At 40.9% G+C, this 24,105-nt stretch overlaps 1 protein-coding gene across 1 annotated transcript in view; it reads left to right on the top strand.

Moving 5' to 3' along the window:
- WNT9A (Wnt family member 9A) overlaps positions 1–17,651 on the top strand; it is a 267,931-nt gene extending 250,280 nt beyond the window's left edge. The window contains 1 exon segment of the mRNA XM_030197284.1: positions 15,379–17,651. Within this exon segment, the coding sequence (XP_030053144.1) occupies positions 15,379–15,852 (474 nt within the window). The 3' untranslated portion in view covers positions 15,853–17,651.
- Positions 17,652–24,105: the final 6,454 nt, after the last annotated feature.

The raw sequence follows: 24,105 nt of genomic DNA, 5'->3' as shown, positions 1-24,105 counted from the left end.
TTCTCCCTTCACTACTACCTTCTCCACCTCCTCCGTTCCCTAACGTTTTTTGGAAGACAGGCAGTGGTGTGCTGGAGCAGGCTCTCACAGGCTCGCAAGAGCCGGTTGTTAAGTTTTTAAGAATTTTGGGAGCTGGTTGTTAAAGTAGGGCTCTCCATGGTTACTTTAACAACTGGCTCCCAAAATGTGGGCTTGGGCCCCCTGCTGAATTATCTTTTACTTTGCTGGTGGGGATGCTGAGCCCTGCCAGCCAAGTAAATAGACTACTGCTGCTCCCCGCTCAGAGCAAGACGTTGGGAGTGGTGGCAGTCCATTTATTGGCTGCCAGCAAAGGTATGCCTAGCATGCCCACACGAAGGGAGGGAGGAGAGAGAGGCAAGTGTTGCTCCCCCACCCCCCACCGGCCACCCCTGGCCCTTCCAACTGCAGAGCTGGCTATGGAGAAAGAGCCTGTTGTTAAAAATTTACCAGCACACCCCTGAAGACAGGCCTCCCTTCCTCACAGGTGGCAGGGATTATATACTGATTCTTTACCCAGAGAAATTGGTCTTCTGGGCTCCCACTCCCCCTGCTGGCTAAAGGCATCTCTGACATTTCCTTACTGCAACTGAGGGGCCCCGTTCCCGAGAAAGGAATCCCTACCGGGTTCTGATTCCCACCCCCCTCTCTGATGGATTCTGAGTAAGGTAGTTCTGGCTTATAAGTCTTCCCTGGAGGCATAAGGAATCTCGTCCTATTACAGCGTGTACCTGCAAATCAGTGCCAATTAAGGGTCATTATTGGTGCAATTAAATTAGGCTTGCAACTGGCGCTATTCTATAACCTTGCGCATGTATTATTGTGTGCTAGTTGTGAAATTGTGTGCACGTTTATAGAACGAAGGAGTAAACTCTTAAATGTAGAAGCCCCAAAAATGGGTGGTAACAAGGGCAAATTTAAGGCGGAGAAAAAAGTTAGGCGCTTAACACTAATTTTCAGCACTAGGTTCATAAATTAGGATTAACTCTAGGTATACCTAAACCAGGGGACAAAGCTTATTTATAACAATGCTCAAAAAATCATTTTTCTAATCACACATCTATCCATCCTCAATCACATCACTACAACCACGTGCTTATATTAGCAACAAATAATGCTCATAATTTCCTAAAAAGATATACACTGAATGTTCGTATTTTAGTCCTCAAATGCATAAAAGCTTAAAAGATGAAAATACATTAGTATCCAACAAGGTCATCATAAACTGTTCTTAAGCCAATGCAGATCACTCTGTAGAGTCTTGTAATAGCAGTACTTGAATCCAGACAAGAAACCATGGCTATATTGATAATTGACTACACAAAGACTCCAGTATTTTTTCTTTATCACAAAAACATTTTATTATATTGCAATGCCCGCTAACCTCACTAGCACTGCTATTTAGCACTAGCACTAAATAGTAGGTAGCAGTGCTAGTGAGGTTAGCGGGCATTGCAATATAATAAAATGTTTTTGTGATAAAGAAAAAATACTGGAGTCTTTGTATAGTTGATATTAAAAGTGACTCTGGAATTAAAAGAGTTATCTCCTGATTAGTAATTTTGGTATATTGATAATTGGCCTTAACAAGTTCTAATTAGCACTAATTACTGGTTACGTGCAAATCTGCTCTGTGACCCTATTCTATAACCTGTGTGTCTAATTCATTTCACACACAACTTCAAAGGGGGCTTGGCCAAGGGTCGGGCATGGGTGAGTCTTAAGTACTCCCAGGATTTAGCCACAGAGTTATAAAATACTTCCATTTCCATTACTGACAGTAGTTAAGAGAGAGCATTTACACAAGCTTTTGGCAGGCGTACATGCGTACGCCTCAAGTTAGGTGCAAAAATTAATTAAGCTAGTATTCTATAAAGAAGTTCCGCACGGAACGGCCTTTGCAGAATTCATGCTTAGTGTGCATCACCCTGGCACCTAACGTTGGGTGCCCTTTACTGAATCTACCTCTATCTCCTGGATTCTATATAGCGTGCGGAAATCTGGTCATATTCTGGATTTGCGCAAACAGCTAACCTAGACAATTAGTGCTGATAATTGCCAATTAACAAGCAATTATTGACATTAATTAGAATTTACGTCCACAACTGTCTAAGCATTTGCTGAAAAAGTGGCGTGAGCATGGGTATGGAATGGGTGGGTCATGGGCATTTCTAAAATCTATGCATGTGTTATTGAATACGCCTGCTGTGCGCTTAATTTAGGTGTCGGCATTTACACCAAGTTTTACTTGGTATAACTGCCCGTGACTAAATTTAGTCACGCGGACGAGCGCTCAGTGTATTCTATAAACTGTGCTGAAATGTAGGCATTTTCTATAAAGTATGCCTAAATTTAGGTGCACTTTATAGAATACACCTAGGCATATTTTTTTTCAGCACCAATTTTTTAGGCGTGATATTTATTTATTTATTTATTTATTTGTGGTAGAGTTTCCACAGAAGTGGATGAACGCTAAATCCCACGAGCGAAGATGCAAGAAAACAAAGTGGAAAGTGGACTAATGACTTCAAGACTTAGAGACTGAGATGATATTCACGAAGCAAACTTTATTGAGTCTACAATAAAGTTTGCTTCGTGAATATCATCTCAGTCTCTATGTCCTGAAGTCATTGATCCACTTCCCACTTTATTTATTTTTGTGACATTTATATCCCACATTATCTCAAACATTGAGTTCAATGTGGCTTACAATAAACAGTATAGGATACATAACAAGGAATAATGCATAAGAAAGTAATTTGTTGTAAGAATCCAATTTTACAATACAGTGTCATAAATGTACTGGGATAGCTATGGATGTTTAACAGTTAGAAAATCTATTATGAACGAGAAATTGTATATGAAGCAAACAGAAGGTTAATGGTAACTAGAGTAGTAACCAATTCAGGTAATAATTAGTTGTTGGAGATATGGTTGTTATTTGTGAGGGTTTGTTTGAATAAGAATGATTTGAGGATTTATATGTGAAGGGGCATTTCTGAAAAGACATCCAAGTCAAAATAGAGACATCCAGCTTATAACGTCCAAAACGGATATCCGTCTCACATGTATTTTCCAATAGGAAATACGTCAAGATTTCCTGTTCGAAAATATGTGAGATGGACGTCTGTGTGTTGAGGACGTCCAGCATGAATAGCCATTTTACAAACTGGAACGTCCAACATATGGGCATCAAAAAAGCAGGGACAAAGATGTCTGTTTGGCCACACAGACATTGCTACAGAGCAGAGGAGTTGTCTAGTGGTTAGTGCAGTGGACTTTAAAACAAGAGACCCAAGTTCAGATCTCATTTCAACTCTTTTAGGGGTCCTTTTACTCAGGTGCGCTGAAAAGTGGCCTGCACTGGTGTAGACGCGTATTGGACGTGCACAGGTTCATTTTTCAGCGCACCTGCAAAAAAGGCCTTTTTTGGGGGTCAAAAATGGACATGTGGCAAAATGAAAATTGGTGTGCATCCATTTTGGGCCTGAGACCTTAACACCACCCATAGATTTAATGGTAAGGTCTCACGCGTTAATCGGGCGGTAATTGTCAGCGTGCGTACAATGCCAATTGTCACCTGGTTAGCACCAAAAAAATGAAATTATCACCTGGACCATGCGCTAGCTGGGCGGTAGCTCTGAATTGGTGCGTGCTGGCCATTCATGGGTGCCTACATGGCTTAGTAAAAGGGCCCCTTATTTTGTAATTATGAGCCCTCCAGGAACAGAAAATACTTATTGTACCTGAATGTACACCACTTAAATAGTCTTCAGGTTTGCAGGTGGCTTATATATTTAGGTACAATAGGTATTTTTCTATTTCTGGAAAGCTCACATGAAAAAAAAGAGTTAGTGGAAGTTGATCCTGGCCCCTCAGTTAAAAGTCCACTAGGCTACTCCTCAGACTTGCTTCCTACTTTGCTAAGAATGCCCATAATAGCTGAAGCTGTCATAGAGTCTGGTCTACCCTTTCAGTTTTATTTTCAGTGGAAAGGGAGGGGGGCAGCAACAATTGGGGGACTAAGAAAGTGTCATGCCTTAATCCTTCCAGTGGTCATCTGTTCAATCAGAGTACCTTTTTGTACCCTGGACTTGACTGAAACAGGCCTAACTTAGGGCATCCTTCCTTTTTTTAGGCTTCAATATTTCTTCCTGTTCAGTAATTGCTGTTGGGCTTTCTGATTTTAGGCCTTTCCCTTGTCCCGCAAAAAACACGCCCACAACATGCCCCCGTGCCATTTGGATGTACTGCAGTGTTAGATGTCCCTTTTTTGCCTTAGCAAAATCAGGTTTTGGATGTTTCAAGCACATGGATGTCCATTGGGGCATTTTGAGATGTCCATAGGCTTCAAAAATAGTAGATGACGGCAGAGAAAAACTAGTATGGTCCAGCCAATATGCCCAACCCTCTTATTTGGAGGGTTTACTAACAAGCTAAAAATAAAATATTCAAAAGAAAATCAATAAAATACAGATTTTTTTGACCTGGAAGTTAATTTCTAGCTTCTTTTTCTCTCCAGCTCAATGAGAACCAGATGAATTCTGGTGACCTAAGCCTTCATTTACACTGTCATTAACCATATTGTTGCAAACAAATGTCCATCTGTATAGTTAATACATCCAAATTTTAATGAGAGATATTTATGCAGTAAAAAAAAAAACTACATACCATTAATATACCTGATAACTCTGCATTTCTACTGCATCTTTCAGAAAGGCCTTTGGCTTCCATACTCAGAGCTGTCTGTTTTACTTTGCAACGGCATTAACTATCATTTATTTCATTACTCTCATCATGAAAACATTGCGTTGTAATGTTCCAAATTCTTGATGGAAGACTATCGGATTTCTGTTCAGTTGTAATCAGAAGGCTATCTGTGTGGCATCACTATATTATATTTACCGATTACAGCAGAATAGAAGAAGCATACTCCGCAGGAGGTATGTGTTTAAGCATTTGTAACTGGCACAGTACCAAAGAAACCAATCTCTAAAAACACATGTGCATAGAGTAATGCAATCCCCTAGCAAAAGCAGGGCATGCTGATCCCAGGACCCGCTCCGATGTACTCCCTTCTCCAATAGTACATAGTACAGGTCAGCTGGGAGATGGAAAAGGTTACATGCGAAGTAACTGTATCACTAATAGATGTCCTGAACTCTTTCTAGATCATCTGCGTGCGTGTGGGTTTTTTTTTCCTCATTCTATAGACATATTGTAATAAATGTTTTCTTAGCCTTTGGGTAATTGGGAGTCATGCTGTATGATCAAGAAGGGGAAGGAGGCGGGGGAGGGGCAGTCTTTTACTGCTGCACGTGTTTTGATGCTGCATTGGACCAGCATCTGTTATTTGATCCTGCTGTGGTTCTCCTGTTACACATTTGATCAGATTTGGTAGAGTCAGTATATCTGATTGGCTTCAATTCTGGATGTTTTTTTAAAATTATTTTTTTACTCATACATTAGTTTGTTCAGCAAATTTGAAACCTGATTACACATTTTTCCCCTTGATTCGTATATCATGGATTATGTAAAATTGTTGCTCATGCATGACTGTTTTATGATGTCACTCATTATAGAGCACTAGAGGGCCCAGGGTCAAGCAGATTCCCTATGCACAGCATCAGGAAATATCTGGACATTTTACTTCAGAGGATGGAGGAGATTTTTTTTTCTTATTATTTTTGTTTTCAGAAAATATTATAGAACTCTTATGCATGTGAAATATCTAGTTTGGCACAGTTTATAGAATAGCACTTAAGTGTTATGGTCGTGCATAAATTTAGGCGCAACCATTTGCACCAACGAAAATGTGGTGCAAATGCCCATGCCTAAATTTACACATGGAGCACCCTTAGCCTGTAATTATGCATGTAACTCAAAACCATGCCCCTGTTCTGCCCCAAAACGTTTATGACCAGCCCCTTTCTGCACCCTCTTTTTTGGTCCGTATGTAAATTTTAGATGTGGATCCCATGCCTTACTTTACATATATAACACCCAATGAAATCTAATTAGTGCCAATAATTGATTGTTAAAAAGTCAATTATTAGTATTAATTGCCTCATTATTCAATTAGTGCTCACAAATCAGAGCCACATCTAAATTTGCACGCACAATTTTTGGTGACCTTTATAGAGACAGTGGGGTCTATATTAATATGCAACATTTTGAGGCACTTCAAGCAGCATATTAACATATTGTCAGATCCCATGCTTATAAAGCAGTATCAGGGAAGTGGCTCCCTTAAATAGGAACCTTTTCACTCACAGTGGAGGGTTCACTCTCTGAAATGGGCTTGTTTACATATAATAGAACAAAAAAAACTTTGCTTAGTTTATTCAGGTACCTTCTATACATTTTATTTTTTATTTTTTGTTATATTTGTACCCCGCGCTTTCCAACTCATGGCAGGCTCAATGCGGCTTACATGGGGCAATGGAGGGTTAAGTGACTTGCCCAGAGTCACAAGGAGCTGCCTGTGCCTGATCTTTGCTTAAAAATAATACAATGCTGTTAACAATTTAGAACAGTATAAAACAAAAGAAAATAAGATAGAATGAAAATATGGGGCCTGATATTGAAAAGGGCTGAACCCCCCTTAGTTGATCGTTCATTAGCTGGCTGTAAGCAGTTAGTGCTGCTCAATATTGCCTCTGATCGCTGCAACATGGTCTGTTTAGTGCCAGGATGGAGTTTGGGTAGAGCCGGTGAGAGTCCGCTGAGGCGGAGGAACACCGTGATCCCACAACAAAACAACAGCAATAAAGAAGGAGTGGGAAATAGACCAGGCTAACCAGAGACAAATGAGGAGACTTCAGTTGATTGTAGATAATTTATTCGTGAAGATTCGGCTGGTAGCCTGTATCAGGAGTCTAATAAAATAACAATAAAATATGATAAGCTGCTACAACAAGTGATAAGATTAATATAATAAAATGTATGAAAATAAAATACAGAATAGTCTTCTAGACAAAGCTGTAAAGGCAAAATATGAAAAAAAAATTGTAATAAAAAAGAAACTGACCTTTAGGATAAAATACGTGAACAACATCTAATGGTCAATAAACATAGACACAAAAGGATGGAACAATGTGGTCTTAAAGAAACAAATACATCTATTAGAAGACATATGAATAATAAAATGTGTCCTATAAATGTATACACAATGGTACTCAATTTAAACAATATATTAAAAAAGAAATAATGAAAATAAAAGTATTAATAAGCACAATATATTAAAACCATCAAATGTGTTCTGTATATCACATATCAAATAATAAAAGAAAGACGTTTTGATGCATGGTGACCAATTAAGCTATTCATAAAAAGTAAGTATGCGTAATGCACATTTGTTAAAGATGTGTGGATAAATAAGCCCATAGGAATGAATGAGGGAAGGAAAATTCACAATATACAAGAGTACGCTGAAGGTGATATGTGTAATAAATTGTGCTTCTGTATCTTAAGAGATATGGAGGTGAAATGATAAAAATGCAAATTATGGTCCAATATAGGTGTGTGAAAAAGAGTGGTGTATTGAGAATGTGGGTGTTATGTGTGAAAAGAGCGCGTTCGGCAATGAGAAAAAAAAAACATTCTATAATGGGTAAATGTGGAATGGTGCTCAGAGCTGCTTATGGACGAACATTGGCTGAAGAGAGATCTCTGGCACCATAATGAAACTGAAAAAAAGGAATGTGAATGAAGTAATGAACAAATATTATGTGCTATAATTTACGACTTGACAGAGAGAATGCATAAGTGCTGGCAGTAGACTCACAGAGATACAAAATAAAATGAGAACGTGAACTATTGTAATTATGCACTTAACTGCTTAGCAGCAATATTCAGTCTGCTAACTAGTTAAGTAAGCGGATAAAGTTAGGCCAGCAAGAAGGCCGTCTTAACTTTATCCACAGAGTTAATCAAGCACTGGCCTGCACTTTCTTGGATATTCAATGCTGGAGCCCAGACATGGTCCAGTATTGAATATCCAAGCTTAATTCAGCCCAAGAATGTCATGGGTCGATGATCAGAAGCAAACGCACGTGGGCACCAGTGGCGTTCCTAGGTCGGCTGCCACCTGGGGCGGATCAGTGCTGCACACTCCCCCTCCCCAGTGTATCACCCTCGGTGCTTCACCCCACTGGTACATCACCCCCCGCCCCCCCCCCCCCCCCCCCCCCCCCCACACACGGTGCAACACACAGGTTATCCTTTCACAGCCCAGACTTCTCTTCCACCCCAAAGGCAGAGGTTCACTCAGTACAAGGTGAAAAAAACAATTTTCTCATTTCAGCAGAAACTTTGAGTCACCAGACTTTCTTTTGGTGCTTCCTTCTATCAAGATACATAACTTCTCTGTGTATTCCCAGTTTCAAGTTCTCTGTGTACAGGAGGGATGGCAAATGCTGATCTTCCAGCGCTTTGAACGTGACTGATTTTTAGGATTTTCCTAAGAAATATCCATGAGATATAGTCAGTACGTGATTTCTAGCAAAAAAGGTGACGGTACTCAAATGCCAGACCACCCTTCAGGGGTGGGGTGATCACTGAGGGACCCACTCCACAATAGCCAGGCCCCCTGCAACCAGTCACAGAATCTATGAAAAGGCAGAATTGGTGTGTAGAGCCTGAGCTCTTTTACTATAACTTGGGGACCATGAGTCAATTTTAGCAGACAATGAAAAAGGTGCTGGTACTCAGTACCCCCAAGTACCCCCTCAAAAAAAGCCCTAGATATAGTTACATCCATTTGATGCAAACAGCAGATTACATTGTATAGTTTGTCTATCAGAAAATCAAGCCTGTTGGTGAATCTCAGGAGGTCTTTCACTAAAGTGTATTAAGTTTTTATATTTAGCATGACCTAACAGCAGAAATCAGCATGCAATAATTACAAAGGCTGCACACTGATTATTTGCATCGTGCCCAGCATGTTCTCTGGAATTAGTGCTTGCAGATATGCAAACTTGGAAACTCTTCACATGTGTAGTTGTAGGTTTTAAATCTCTGAAAACCTAGCTATTCAAACAAGCATACCATAATGAGCAATAATTTAATTATAACACATCACCACTTCAACTATACTCTGAACACTTTCTCGCTATATCTGTTTGCTTAATTTCTACATTGATATCCATGCACTCCATGGAACACTAACTGTATTTTTTTACTCCGAAAAATTATAAGATTAATTCTGTATTGCCATCCATGTATTCCATGCTACACCAATTGTATCTTCTTACTCCGGAATGGCGAATGCCATAATGGAATATTGTAAGCCACATTGAGCCTGCAAATAGGTGGGAAAATGTGGGATACAAATGCAATAAATAAATAAATAATGCTTTAACCATGTGGAGACACTATGATGCAATTCTATTACCTAGATTTTAGTGGAGATGCAAGGTTTAGTAGAATAACCGTGAAGAAGTGGTTGCCATAATCGAAGAAGGGGTAATGAGAGTGGTTAGTTGTTTTCATAGTACGTTCAAAAAGCAAAAGATGAATTCTGATATTATAGAGAGAACTCATTTAGCAATATTTTTAATGTGTACCCGGAAGGAGAGAGAAATGGTGGGCCAATGGAATAGGGAGGAAAATAGCATTACCCACTAAGGTAAACATGGAATAGAGAAATGGGTTTGGGGTGGTTATAAAAAGTTCCATTCTGGCTAAGTTAAGATGAAGGTGAATATGACATCCAGCTAACTGCTTCAGGTTTTTCCAGTTGTGACATGAAATGATATGGGAAATATTGTTAATATTCTCCACTTTTCAAATTAATGCACGTCCCCACATTATAAGAGTGATGAGAGAAAACCAGGATTGAATATTATTATTATTATTATTTATTGCACTTGTATCCCACATTTTCCCACCTGTTTGCAGGCTCAATGTGGCTTACAAAGACCTGTTATGGCATCACCATTTCAGGGTACAACAGATACAATTGGTGTTACAAAGATACCAAGGATAGCAAGGCGATATAGTCAGTGGAGTGTTGTAGCTAATTATTGATTGTCGTGGTAGGCTTTGTTGAAGATTCCAGAAATCCAAGAATCCAAGCAAGGACAGAGTGTCAACGAGCAGACAATGATTAAGAGTTCTCACAACTCTTCGAACTTCCCTTGATCAGTGCTCTTCTGTCCTCTTTTGCCTGCATTCTATAGGCCTCTTCACAACCGTGCTGATCTGGTTTGAGCTATTTCTCATGGAGCACTGATTTAAAATCACTCGTGACCATTCTCTCTCTGGCACTTATTCTACTATCAGGCTCATTTTCAAAAGAGATGGACGTCCATCTTTTGACATAAAACGGAACATGGACATCCATCACCCAGGGACGTCCAAATCGGTATAATCGAAACCGGATTTTGGATGTCTCCAACTGCAGGCCGTTGCGAGGACATCCAAATTTCAAGGAGGCGTGTCGGAGGCGTGGTGAAGGCAGGACTTGGGCATTCCTAAGACTTGGACGTCTTTGAGCCGTAATAAAAAAAAAAAAGCAAGGACGTCCTAAAGTAAAACTTGGACGTTTTCACCCAGATGTCTTTTTTTTATGAATAAGGCACAAAAAGGTGCCCAAAATGACCAGGAGGCATATTTTCAAAGCACTTTGGGAGGCTAAGTTCCATAGGTTTCTATGGAACTTTGGGAGGCTAAGTGCTTTGAAAATATGCCTCCAGATGACCACCGGAGGGAATCGGGGATGACCTCCCATTACTCCCCCAGTAGTCACTAACCCTCTCCCACCCTCAAAAAACATCTTTAAAAATATTTCGTGCCAGCCTCAGATGTCATACTCAGGTTCATGACAGCGCATGCAAGTCCTTGGAGCAGTTTTGGTGGGTACTGCAGTGCACTTCAGACATGCAGACCCAGGCCATACCCTCCCCTACCTGTTACATTTGTGGAGGAAACAGTGAGCCCTCCAAAACCCACCACAAACCCTCAGTACCCACATATAGGTGCCCCCTTCACCCGTAAGGGCTATGGTAGTGGTGTACAGTTGTGGGTAGTGGATTTTGGGGTTTTTTGGGGGGTTCAGCACACAAGGGAGCTATGTACCTGGGAGCATATTATGAAGTTCACTGCAGTGCCCTCCTAGGTGCCCGGTTGGTGTCCTGGTATGTCAGGGGGACCAGTGCACTACAAATGCTGGCTCCTCCCACATCCAAATGGCTTGCATTTGGACATTTTTGACTTCGACGTCTTTGGTTTTGAAAATCGTCGAAAGTCAAAGACATCCAAATCCAAGGACGTCCAAGTTTAGGGACATCTTTGGATTTGGACGTCTTTGATGGTATTTTCAAAATGAAAGATGGGCGTCCATCTTTTTTCAAAAATACGTTTTTCCCCGCCTCTGAATTTAGACGTTCTACAAAGACGTCCAAATCCAAACTTAGATGTTTCTTTCGAAAATGCCCCTCTATGTGTGTTGTTCTACAAGGATCTATTCTTTCTTCCATCTTGTTTAACGTCATCCTTGTACCTTTGATCTTGCCCATACTGCTATGCAAATGTCAAACAAATCTTAATGCTGTCCCATCATCATCATCTTCTACTCAAGATCTCAGTGGGGGGAGGTGGTTGTGAATGGCAGTTTGATGAGAAAGGCAAAAATGGCATCGAGACATGGGTTGGAAGTCATACAGACTTTGTATGGTTTATTTTGCAAGTATAATAGTAGACCTAGGTCCACCTTATGAGGAGATTGCCGTGGTAAGAAGCAGGACCCCATATGAGTTCCCAGTCTTCACTCTTTTTAAAAAAAAATTATTATTCCTCCTTCTTACCACTAGCTGTGCTGTTTTGTGTCCTTTCTTATTAGAGATGGTTTCCTCAGATGTAGGATGACTCAGCAGAATTTTCAACCTGGAAATTGTTGCTTTAACCTGCCTGTAGTTGATCCTTTACAGTGTCACACCTAGCATAGCACAGAGAGGGAAGGGAGCTAAAGGGAGAGCAGTCGCCGTCCGTGCAGAAAACATTTCTAACAAAATACAGCCAGGAGCTCAGCAGTTGGATTAACCCTGCAGGATCCAAGGCAATATTCCAACAGGTCAGCTCAGATTCAATAGCTCCCACCAGCAAACTCTACTGAATTAGTTCAAGATGTAAGCATTTATTCCAGGGAACACAAGGAAAAAACAACCCTCCCCTCCCCCCAAAAAAGAGAAAAAACATGGGTCCAACATCAAGCCACCTACACTTGGAAACAATTAAATCAGTCCATACAAATGCTATGCAGTCTCTAGGGCACACTTGACCTTAGATCTATGGTGAAAGCCCCGTCAAGCAAACCAAAAAGGATCCAGGCTTGCGAGCTGACCTGTCATAACTTTTCCAGGATGTATCCATTTCACCCAGAGAATCCATCTCATGTTCAGAGTTCAGCTGTGCGAAGGGCTTGGAGGGATCCAGTTTACTTCCTGGAGCAGTCAGAGGCCCAGGCTGGAGTGTGTATTGCTTGTGTTCCCAGGGAAACTCCCTACAGCTTTCTGTACCCCCTGATCCTGGAAATGCAGACTTCATTTCTTACCTAGCCTGCAATAGGACAGAGCTTCTCCCATCCCACACCCAAGGGTAAACAAGGTTCTTCCTCCATTCTCTGGGAAGGGAATAAGGTAACTTGAGATATTGTTTTCTAGGGTAGGGATGGCCACTAGGGAGCAATATAGATTGTTCCTCAGCATCCCTGTCACAACAGGCAGAAAGAAGGAACTAGAGAGTTTTAGGGACCTGCATCCCAACAATGCAAGATGAGCTATCTTTAATTGTAATTGTATGTTATATTTCATTCCTGTTTGCTATCATTTGAGTATTGTAAAATGCTTTAAAGCATTAGTTGTATTAAGTAGTATATTGCTAATAAATCAAATATAATCCAGTCTTATACCATTAATTGATGCCTATCATTGTATCAAATTTATTTGCAGCATTGACCTGAGTACAGGCTTATTTATATTATAGTTAGGAGATTTTCCCTAAATTAGGGATAGGCAAGCATGGCTCTCCAGGGCTAGGTTTGAAGACAAACCAAAATTTGAAATCAACTGGGATTTTAGACCAAAACTATGAAATAGGTCATGGCTAAAATGGTAAATAATAAAGATGAGGTGAGAAGAACCAGGAACAGTTTGATGACAGTAGACCAGATGACTATCCAATAAAAACAAAGTCACAACACGGTGGAGATCACACAGAGTCTAGTGCACACCAAACTCAGAATTACCCCTGGGTGCACGCATTACCCCAGCGGTAGTGCCAATTTGGCGCACGCTACCAGCCCTCTCATGACTTTGCAAAAGGGCCTGTAAATGTTCAATTCCCACAAGATCAATTACTTATTTTTTATGGTGAAAAAAAAAAACGGCTTTCAAGTATAAAACATTTTTAAAAACCTATACACATCAACATAAACAACTAGTCTGACATTTCCAAGGCAAAATGAGGGTAACATTATAGCAATGTGAAAAATATTATTACTCTTTTTTCAGTATTAATCTCTCCCAGATCCCATTATGCTATAAAGTATATTCCTGCTGGAATTCTGCATAAAAAAAAAAAAAAATCAAAATTCTGCACACACATAGCATCTACGCTTTTTACAGCCCCTTCTCCACACTCCCATCTACCCACCCACAGCATCCATCTTTTTTTACAGCTTCTTCCCTCCCTGCAGCCCTCTACCTTTTTTACAACCCCATCCCTCCCTGCACCCACACGCCATCTGTATTTTTTTTCAGCTGCCCTTGAACTCACCTGTGAGGTAAGAGGAGGAGGAGCTACATCGGTATTACCTCTTCTTAGGGCAGGAAAGAACCCCGCTCTTTCCTGCCCACTGTTTCTGCTCTGGACCGGTGCTACCGCTTTTTCCAAATGGATGCCGAGACTTCCTGAGGCAGTCTCTCGAGATTACCGTTGAAGTCTTGGCAACCATTTTGAAGAAGCGGCAGACCAGCCAGAAAGCAGCAGCAGTGGGTAGGAAAGAGTGGCGGCCTTTCCTGCCCCCGAAGAGGTCACTAGACTGCTAAGGCGTCCTCAGGTAGGCCCGGGGAGGAAGCAGGGGAACCAGCTAGCCAGTCAGCACCACGGGCTTGGGGGAGCAGTGGGGAGCCAGCCAGTCAGCCAGCTCCCCTCAGAGCACAAATTCTGTTCAAAAATGTTGAATTCTGTAGGGCTGGAGAATTCTTCACTCCGCAGTCACACAGAATTCAGGCAGGAGTAAAAGTAGGAAGATTCTGAGTTATGTAGTGTGAAAACTATCATGAATTATAGCAAACAACTTGTTTAACATATCAAAAGCCTAAAATGCTGCAAAGCCCTTTAAACCTTGCCTTTTCCTGCTGCCTATAAGTTGGTGGGGCTGGGGCTGTGGTGGCAGTGGGTGGCATGATTCAATCTCACTCTCTGAATGGGAAGGAGGGTGTCGGTGCAGATGGTTGGCAGGTGGAAGTTAGTATAATTTTAGCCCCCTTGTCCTCCCTGAAGAGGGTACTGGTTATGGGGAGTGCTGTGTTTAAAGCTTTTGGGGTGGTTTTATGCTGTTGTGGTTGTTGTGAAGACTTTTGGAAATTTACATGCTAATTACTGATAATCATACCCTGTCCTGATATCATTATGTTATGTTGTTATCCATTTATACTAATTACTATAGAGGAATGTGGTAGCCGTGTTAGTCCACTCTTAAGGTTATCAATAGAAATCAAACAAAATAAAACATGGAAAAGAAAATAAGATGATACCTTTTTTATTGGACATAACTTAATACATTTCTTGATTAGCTTTCGAAGGTTGCCCTTCTTCCTCAGATCGGCGTGGCGTGGTTCTTGTAATTTCATTTTTGGCGCATGTCAGAAGCACGCGTCCGAAAAATTATTTTTATTTTTGGATGCATGCCAAGTGGCATTTGATGCGCGTAGGTCATTAACACCCGATTACCGCATGAGACTTTAGCGCTAGGTCAATGGCTGGCAGTAAGGTCTCAGACCCAAAATGGACGTGTGACAATTTTCATTTTGCCACATGCCCATTTTTGACAAAAAATTTTAAAAGGCATTTTTTTACAGGTGCGCTGAAAAATGATTCTGCACACACCCAAAACATAAGTCTACACTATCGCAGGCCATTTTTCAGCATACCTTAGTAAAAGGGCCCCATAGAGATATCTTTTAGATAAGAGATGTGCATATACGATGAGTATGTCTGGAGGGAAAGGTACAGTGCATATGTTATGGCAAAAGTATGAAAATCAACCAAACATGGTCCTATATGTTTATGAAATATCCCTGCCTTCCTGTCTCCTCTTCTATCTTGGCTAATTTCTTATGCATTCTTATTTTTCAGGTCATCAAGGCAGGAGTGGAAACTACCTGTAAGTGCCATGGTGTATCTGGATCATGTACAGTACGAACATGTTGGAGGCAGCTCTCTCCTTTCCACGAAATTGGCAAGCAGCTTAAACAGAAGTATGAGACTTCACTCAAAGTGGGCAGCACCACCAATGAAGCTACAGGAGAAGGAGACATTTCACCCCCCAAAAGAACCATTCCTGGCCATGGTGACCAAATCCCTAGGACTACAGATCTCATTTATATTGATGATTCCCCGAGCTTCTGTCGAATGAGCAAGTATTCACCTGGCACGTCGGGGAGGAAATGTTACAAAGACAAGAACTGTGAGAGTATTTGTTGTGGGCGGGGTCATAATACACAAAGCAGGGTGGTGACCAGATCTTGCCAGTGTCAGGTCCGCTGGTGCTGTTATGTGGACTGCAAACAGTGTACCCAAAGAGAGGAGGTGTACACCTGTAAAGATTAACCCGTGCATTGCCTACAGAGGGCACATATATCCAACATGGCAGGAGATTATGCATTGTGGCATAACTGCATATGGAGACAAACAGGGTTTGATTGACATTATGGGAGTTGAAAGCTATGTTAATATGTAAGCACTTTGTAGGGTACAGGCGACCCAGCTGTGTTCTTCTTTCTGTAAACTAAGCTGAATCAAGAGGTCCAACAACATGGAAACAAGAAATGCCTATCAGATTGAGTGGGCAATAGATTAATATTATCAGTGACGTCCATAGCCCATTCTATTTCATATTTCACTTGACCTTTGCCAATCTCAGAGAGCAATTTGGCTAAAAATTAGCTACATATTTAGATTGATAGTATCTAGAGTTTGTTAGCTTTGATGTGCCTGGATCTTTTTGAGTCTAAAGCAAAGCAGAAGACCAACAAACTGAACACGAAATAAAGGGAGAAGGGAAGAGGCAGGAACATGAGTGTCTGCTGAAGTCTCTGCCCATCTAGAACAATGGCTCCAACAGAGGAAAGGAGATGCAAGAAGGTTGGCTATGGCTGCACAATGCAGGCATGGGAAAGAAAGTCAAAGTTGCTTCTGAAATACAGAGATACAGATCACCCTGTGGTTGCCAGCAGAACATGTAAATGAAGGGAAACAAGACAACAATGAAAGCAATTTCCCTATTCAGTAGGTTTGGGCTTCATTTGCATTATTTTAGCACTATCACTGTCTTAAAAACCACTAAAAATTTGTGTATTTTTTTGTTGTATATATCCGTTTAATATCTATTTTTTTTCCTTGAGCAAGTGATGTCCCTGTGGAAATTAACCCCAAATCATATCTTTAGATATGACCTTGATGACTTCAGATGCCAATATCTTAGTACAATAGCCTGCTAACACAAAACGTTAATTCTGATACACTTCCAAACTTAAAGCTTCAAATAGATGTTTCATAGCATTCATCTTTGGCACTGGCTTCTAGGTTGTCATCCCCATTTACTGTCAATCTAAATAGAAATGCATTAACTGCGTACCTACCGGGGTATATACGCTCTTAAAACCACTATATTGAAAAAGCTGAATCTAAAACCTCATTCTTAAAAATCCTACTGGATTCCAACATTATCATCAGCATTTTCCATTTAAAAGAATTGCAACCAGAAAGTTGGTTGACTCGTAAAGGCATGAACTGAATGAGGCCATCACTCTGTTTAAATGGATTACAGGATGACTTCACTTGAAAGATGTATTTGGGCAAGAAAACACTGCTGGCATTGAACATCATTAACATATGCCACAGAGCAAGTTTCTGATAAACTCAAGACTAAGGGTGTAATGCTCTGGTGATGATGCTGGTGGATCGCAAGTGAAAAGCGGGATGCAAGCCTACCATTACTGCACTATACGAACATGGCTAGACAAATGTTAAAAGCTGAATTTCTCTTGGAAGCATGAGCCACTAATTTGTAAATGTTCCTGGATGTTTTCAGATCTCGTGCAAAGGGAAATACGACCATCTGTTATGCTCTTCAGAAACTTGTCAAACCTCATAGTTTTTCTTGTCCTCCATCATGTTCGAGAATATGTTTCTACGACTGTAAGCAAATACAGAGTCACTGCATTTCACACACGCATGTATAAAATCAAAACCCAGTATTCAGTAACCAGTTACCTGTTTGTTAGGCCCGAGCAAGAGCAGACTGGGGGGTCCTTTTACTATGGTACGCCGAAAAATGACCTGTATTAGACGTGCACAGGTCCATTTTTCAGCGCGCCTGCAATAAAGGCCTTTTTTCTTGGCCGAAAATGAACGTGCGTCAAAATAAAAATTGGCGCGTGTCCATTTTGGGCCTGAGACCTTACTGCCACCCATTGACCTAGCGGTAAGGTCTCATGCATTAACCGGGTGGTAATGGTCTATGCGCGTACAACGCGACCGGAAAATTTATGGCGCGCTTAGTGGACGCTCGTAAAAAATGAAATTACCACCCAGGCCATGCAGTTGCCGGGCAGTAGTTCAAAATTGACGTGCATAGGATGCGTGTGCATGCCTACACGGCTTAGTAAAAGGGCCCCTGTATTATTCAGTGTATAAAAGGATATACACTGAATAATATGTACAGTAACATTTATTTATTCTAAAGCATCTTTGAAAGACTTTTTAATGGTTTCATTGTGGTATTATGTTGAATTATAAGTGTCACAAAGCTCCTTTTATAATCATTTCTTATGTAGAATATTTTTTTTGAGTAGGACACAGATCTTTGTGCCTTTATGAAACATGGTGAGGATGCGTGTCTGCGTGTGAGTATGTAAGGGACTGGATGCATGGTAGTGTGAATCAGATACAACAGCTTTCCCGTGGTGTATGATATCCTTGGGGAGACTGGCAAGAGTGACACATATGTAATAAGAAAAGGATGACTGAACTGCTGAGTGAAAGACCTCATTTCTGTATTATAATTCACGCACTGAAGCCTGGATGCTTTCTGTAAGTATTTAAAAATGTATTTATATCGATATGGATATATTACTTCTCTGATATATTTTGTAAATAGTAAGGTTTATTCTCCTGTGGTAAAAAAAAAAAAGGAAAAACTGAGATGAAATCATAGTAAGGAACATGTTTAAAGTGTATAGGCTGTATATTCAACCTTAATTTTAATTCTCCTAAATTACATTTCAGAAGCAATTTTAGAACCTGCCGCATAAATGGATGCGGCCAGAATATGTTTAGAGAGTGGTGATTTTAGAACGGGAAAATATGCATTCCTTCTAAAATCACTGCTTATACATGCAACGAGAGGCTGCAGGCACACATCTATATGTATGCCCGCCCCGGAGCACATACAATAGGTATATATGTACAAGTAATTCCCAAGCCCTGTCCACCTGTTCCCCCAGGAATGTCTAATTTATACATGTATACATGGGCCCACTCCCTACATACACTTTTATAATGTGATTTTTCATACATGATCTTCCACATCTCCAGGGTCCTCTTCTCCTTAGACTTCAGGTGATATAATGCACATAGGTCATTTCTCTGTGCTTCCTTACTTTGGAAAGGGAATGGTATGACAAATGTGTACACACGCATACATACCTATCGAAAGTGCGATTACAATGAAAGCAAATCTGAGCAGAACATTGTTTTTGGATAGGAGAGAGGTGGAAGCAGACAGAACTGGAATGCCAGTGGCCCACACCCATTCCCCTCCTCTTAACCATCTCCCATTCTTTTCTCCAGAAAATAGAAGTCTCTCTCCGAATCCAGCACAGTTTTCAAGTGACGGGTGCAGCTATTATTTATAACCTTCCTTTTGTAAAAAGTTAATGAGGGAAAGAGTATTTTTTATCAGAGTACATTTTAGCAATAAGTTAGAAGTGTAAAAATCTAATTTTTTTTAAAGGTCACCTTTGCTGTTTCTAATGTTTTTTTTTCTATTAAAAAAATAATAATTGTTGCACCCATGCTCTCTTTTTCCAGTTTGTCATGCTTTTATTATATAAACATAAACCAAATCCTAACTCAACTTTCATTCTACCTTTACAATCTTAAGGTTGACTGAAGGTCCTTGATGCCCTAGGAGACCCATGAACGCCCCTAGTATTGAGAACGTCCCTTTATTGTGTCCAGGGAGGAGTCATTTGTACTCCCAATCATTTTGAAATGACATCTATGCCTGCGGCAAAGCGGTATTTTTTATCATAACTCCAGTTTACTTTCATTTGTGCATAATGCTAATGGTAGTGACCTAGAGATTTCCTGCTTGGTTTCCTTGGAGACGGCTTTGAAGATCAGGAAAGCAGGTTGTTTCTATAAGTGTATGCATGTGTGAGGCATCATGGAGAATATGAGGTATCAGTGTAAAGTAGTGCAAAACGGATCAGTGCGTATGCAGTAAGAATATCTGAATTGCAAGTAGTTTCTTAAAGAATAAAGTCAGAAAATAGTCAGGTGTATTGATCTAACTACACATATTAACAGCAAACTCTTTATCAAGGCCATCTTCTATTTTAACAGAGAAATTCCTACTTCCGTTGTCTTTCCACCTTGACTTAGGTTTCACAACAAGCTCTGTATCATAAGGAAGATTCTATTGGTCCAAATGGGTATATCAATTGAGGTTTCACTTGTCCTTTGTGACATGAAGATTTTTATTTCATTATGACATTCAGGGGACCTTTTTACTAAGCTGCGTAGGCGCCTACGCTCGCCCAACGCGTGCCAAATTGGAGTTACCGCCCGGTTACTGCATGGCCCTTGCAGTAATTTCAATTTTGGAGTGCATCCACTACGTGCGTCTGAAAAATATTTTTTTTATTTTCTGATGCGTGGCAGCTACGTGCGTCAAGTGGAATTTGACACGCATAGACCATTACTGCCCAGTTACCATGTGAGACCTTACCTGTAGATTAATGGCTTGCGGTAAGGTCTCAGACCCAAAATGGACGTGCAACAATTTTCATTTTGCCACAGGTCCATTTTTGGCAAAAATTTAAAAAGGCATTTTTTTTGTATGTGCGCTAAAAAATAATTCTGCACGCAACCAAAACATGCGTCTACCCTACTGCAGGACATTTTTTAGTGCACCTTAGTAAAAGGACTCCTCATATAATATCCTAAGCCAGGCTGATGTACAACAAATTACCTGCAGGTAGAATGAATAAGCCAAGAACTTGCAATCTAAGGAAGTACCTCACATGCAATTTGCCAGCGTCATAACGAGGAACAATGGGAGATGCTGATCTTCTGTTTGTCAGCAACATTACACTAATCACTAGGTCATCGCCCCTCATCCTTGCTGGCAGCCCTACCTGGAAGCCATTGCAGATGTCCTGTGACTCTTTTTAGACTGGCAGTGAGTGTTTTAGCATCTGAAAAGGTATCGAGCTGCTATGGAGGTATCATTTTAAACAGATACAGATTAAGGAGATTCCATTTTTTGAGTTTTAGAAGTACAGTTTTGTGTGTCAATATTTTTTTGATTTCCAGCTAGAGGGAAAAAATGATTTGAAATTTAGTTTAATTGCTGGTGAACTATGACGACCAAACCAAATATAAATGTGAAAGGAATTGAAAGAAACAAAATTTATCATATATACAGATGATGCAGAATTATCATGACTCAAGGCTTAGTTACTCTGATGACTGTGAAGCACAGCATATTTGCGGGTGTGTGAGGTGCTGCTATGTATCAATAATATATACAGTACTGTCTCACACTGAGCATGTGCATTATGGTCATGAGCATGTGAGCATGCAAGGTGCCATTGCAGCAGACAACTCTGAATGACCAAATGACCTTAATTAACTGGTACCTAATGTGGTGTGCTGCACAATATCCTGTGACACCTTAAACTGATTCCAGTGGAGTGATGATTTCTGGTTATGCTGATTGCCTTGTCCTGTGGCAACCTCTTCACAACATATCCTGACTAGGTTGCCCTTCTCCCGTGTCAACATAGCTGTGAATGAGACTATAACATGAAAGTATGAGGTGCAGTTGACAGCTTAGAAGCAGTCATTAGTAGTATTTTGTAACAGATACGTTAGGCCTCAGAGTTCCAGGCATTGTTGTGTGAGTCTCACAGCAAATGCGCAAGGCATTGCCATGTGTGTGTGCCAGAGAGGGGACCCTTCTGTAAGATTTGTTGGTACTGTGACTATGAAAATAGCCACTCCTCAGTCAAAAAGAGGCTGGTACTGTACAATTGTAATACCATTGACTGAGAATTCAAGAAATAGTTTTTGACATAAGCACCTACCTACTAAAGGGGCAGTTCTACAAAGTTGGCACTTACTGGTAGGTGAAACATGTGTGCATCAAAGGCACCATTAAATTGACAGGCACCTATGTACTATGTGCTATTCTATAAAGTAGTGCCTGAGTGCCATAGTGCCTATCTACAAGAGGGCAAACATGTGGGTGGAACAAGGGCAGGGCTTGGGTGTGACTCACAATTATACAAGCAGTTACTATAAACTATGTATGTTACTTGGCTCACCTAGGTGCGCCAACTTACGTCTGCCGTTGTCTTGTGATGAGGACACCCGTACGCATGGGCGCACCAGTGCTAACGTTATGATGGTATTCTATAAGAGAATCTTGGCACACTGACCTTACGCTAGCATTCTAGAATGGCATTTGGGTGCCTAAACTGAGGCAGCAATTTATAGAATTGTCCTTTAAAGGTCTTCTCCCATCTTGTAGATATGTTTTTTGTTTAAATATAGGATTTACGTAGAGTTAAATGGGAGCTGTTTCTCTCATTGTAAGATGGTCAGCTCATATTAAACCATATTAATAGCTAAGAGGGATGTTTACTAAGAAGTGTTATGTTTTTGCACTTACATCAGAAGCAGAAAGTCTGTGAGGGAATCCGTGGAACTGTTAGATCACGAAGGAGCAAAAGGGGCACTCAGAGAGGACGAGGCCATAGCGGAGAGTTTGAATGAATTCTTTGCTTCAGTTTTTATGGAAGAAGATGCAAGAGATCTACTCGTAGTGGAAGTGGTTTTTCCAAGGTGATGATGTGGAGGAAGTGAAGGAAATCTCAGTGAATGCGGACGATGTACTGAGCCAAATTGACAAGTTAAAGAGTCATAAAATACCTGGACCGGATAGTATACACCCCAAAGTACTGAAAAAACTCAAACATGAAATTGCTGATCTGCTGTTAGTGATCTGTGACCTGTCATTACAATTGTCCTTAGCACCAGAAAAGAGTTAAAAATGAATCAATTTTTCACTTTTTCCAAAAGTACAAAGACCAGGGGGACACTCAATGGAAATACATGCAAATACTTTTAAAACAAATAGGACGTAATGTTCTTTTTCCCTCAAAGAACAGTTAAGCTCTAAAACTATTAGCCAGAGGATGTAGTAACGGCGGTTAGCGTATCTGTGTTTAAAAAAGGTTTGGACAAGTTCCCGGAGGAAAAGTCCACAGTCTGTTATTGAGATGGGCATGATGGAAGCAACTGCTTGCCCCAGGATTGGTAGCATTGGTACTTGTGACCTGGATTGGCCACTGTTGAAAGCAGGATACTGGGCTAGATGGACTATTGGTCTGACCCAGAATGGCTATTCTTATGTTCTTATGTGTGGTAAATATCAGGGTATGTGGCAAGCGTTTTCCCTTCATTTACCAAACAAGGCAAACGCTTACTGCAATACAGAATACGCTTAGCGATTTGTGCACGTAAATACTAATTATTGTCAATTAATGCTCCATATTGCTTGTTAAGTTCTATTAAAAACTCTGATTGGCTTGTTAAGCCAATTAAGTTAAGAGCGCTGTTATAGAATCCGCTTGGATTTCGGTACAAAACGCTAGGTGGGGGTAAGGGTCAAATTCAGTAAATGGCGCTCAAAACTCAGTGCTGACAAAAAAAAATCAGTGCCCAGTGCTATTCTGTAAAGGACAATCCCAGTTGAGCGTCCTTTATAGAATATCGCTGAGCACCGATTCCTGCGACCAACTTTGGGTGTAAGGACTTTTGCCTGCTGAAACCAGGAGTAAATCCTAGCATGCAAATTGGACACATCCCCAGTATTCTATAACACTGCACACAAAGGGTGAATGCCCTGACCCGGCCATGCCGCTCCCATGATCAGGCCCCATTCTCTGTTGCACGCTATGGGATTTTAGTGCCCAGTGTTATAGAATAGTGCACAGGTAGTTTTTTTTTTTTCAAGGGAAAATTTTCCCCAGATGTTGTTGCAAGTCTTTGCAGGTACTTGGTCTCCATGCAGTTTTATAAAGGAAAGGAAGCACCTGCTTCTGCTTTGAGAATGGATGTAAAGTCCTTAGGTTAAAGTACCTACAGAGTATGCATCTACAGGCGTTTTTAAAATTGCTCCCTTTTCAATGTTGGTCTGTACGGATTCCTTTGCATCCAAGATGAAATTCATAGGGGTTTTTTTCACCTACCAGTCAAGGGCTTACTGGCCCTCCAATTTTGGAGGTGCCCAGGGGTGGACTGGGGGAAAATTCCTCTCTGCCTCCTCCCTCCCACGCACTAACCATACCTTTGCTGGTCAGGATGCTGAGGTCACGCCAGTCAAATAAATACAGTGCATCTGCTCCCCTTCTTCTCAGCTGCTTCATTCCTGCAGATGCCGGTGGTGCTGGGACTTCTCGTGCATGTTCCCAGCATTGGCGGCTGAAGGCATGCTGCCAACATCTGCAAGAAGGAAGCAGCCGAGAAGTAGGGAAGCAGAGGCACTGTATTTATTTGGTCAGCAGGGCT

This window comes from Microcaecilia unicolor, chromosome 1 (assembly GCF_901765095.1).
Source record: "Microcaecilia unicolor chromosome 1, aMicUni1.1, whole genome shotgun sequence".
Lineage (NCBI taxonomy): Eukaryota > Metazoa > Chordata > Amphibia > Gymnophiona > Siphonopidae > Microcaecilia > Microcaecilia unicolor.
The sequence above is the reverse complement of the archived record's forward strand: the minus strand, read 5'-3'. Positions and strand labels throughout refer to the sequence as shown.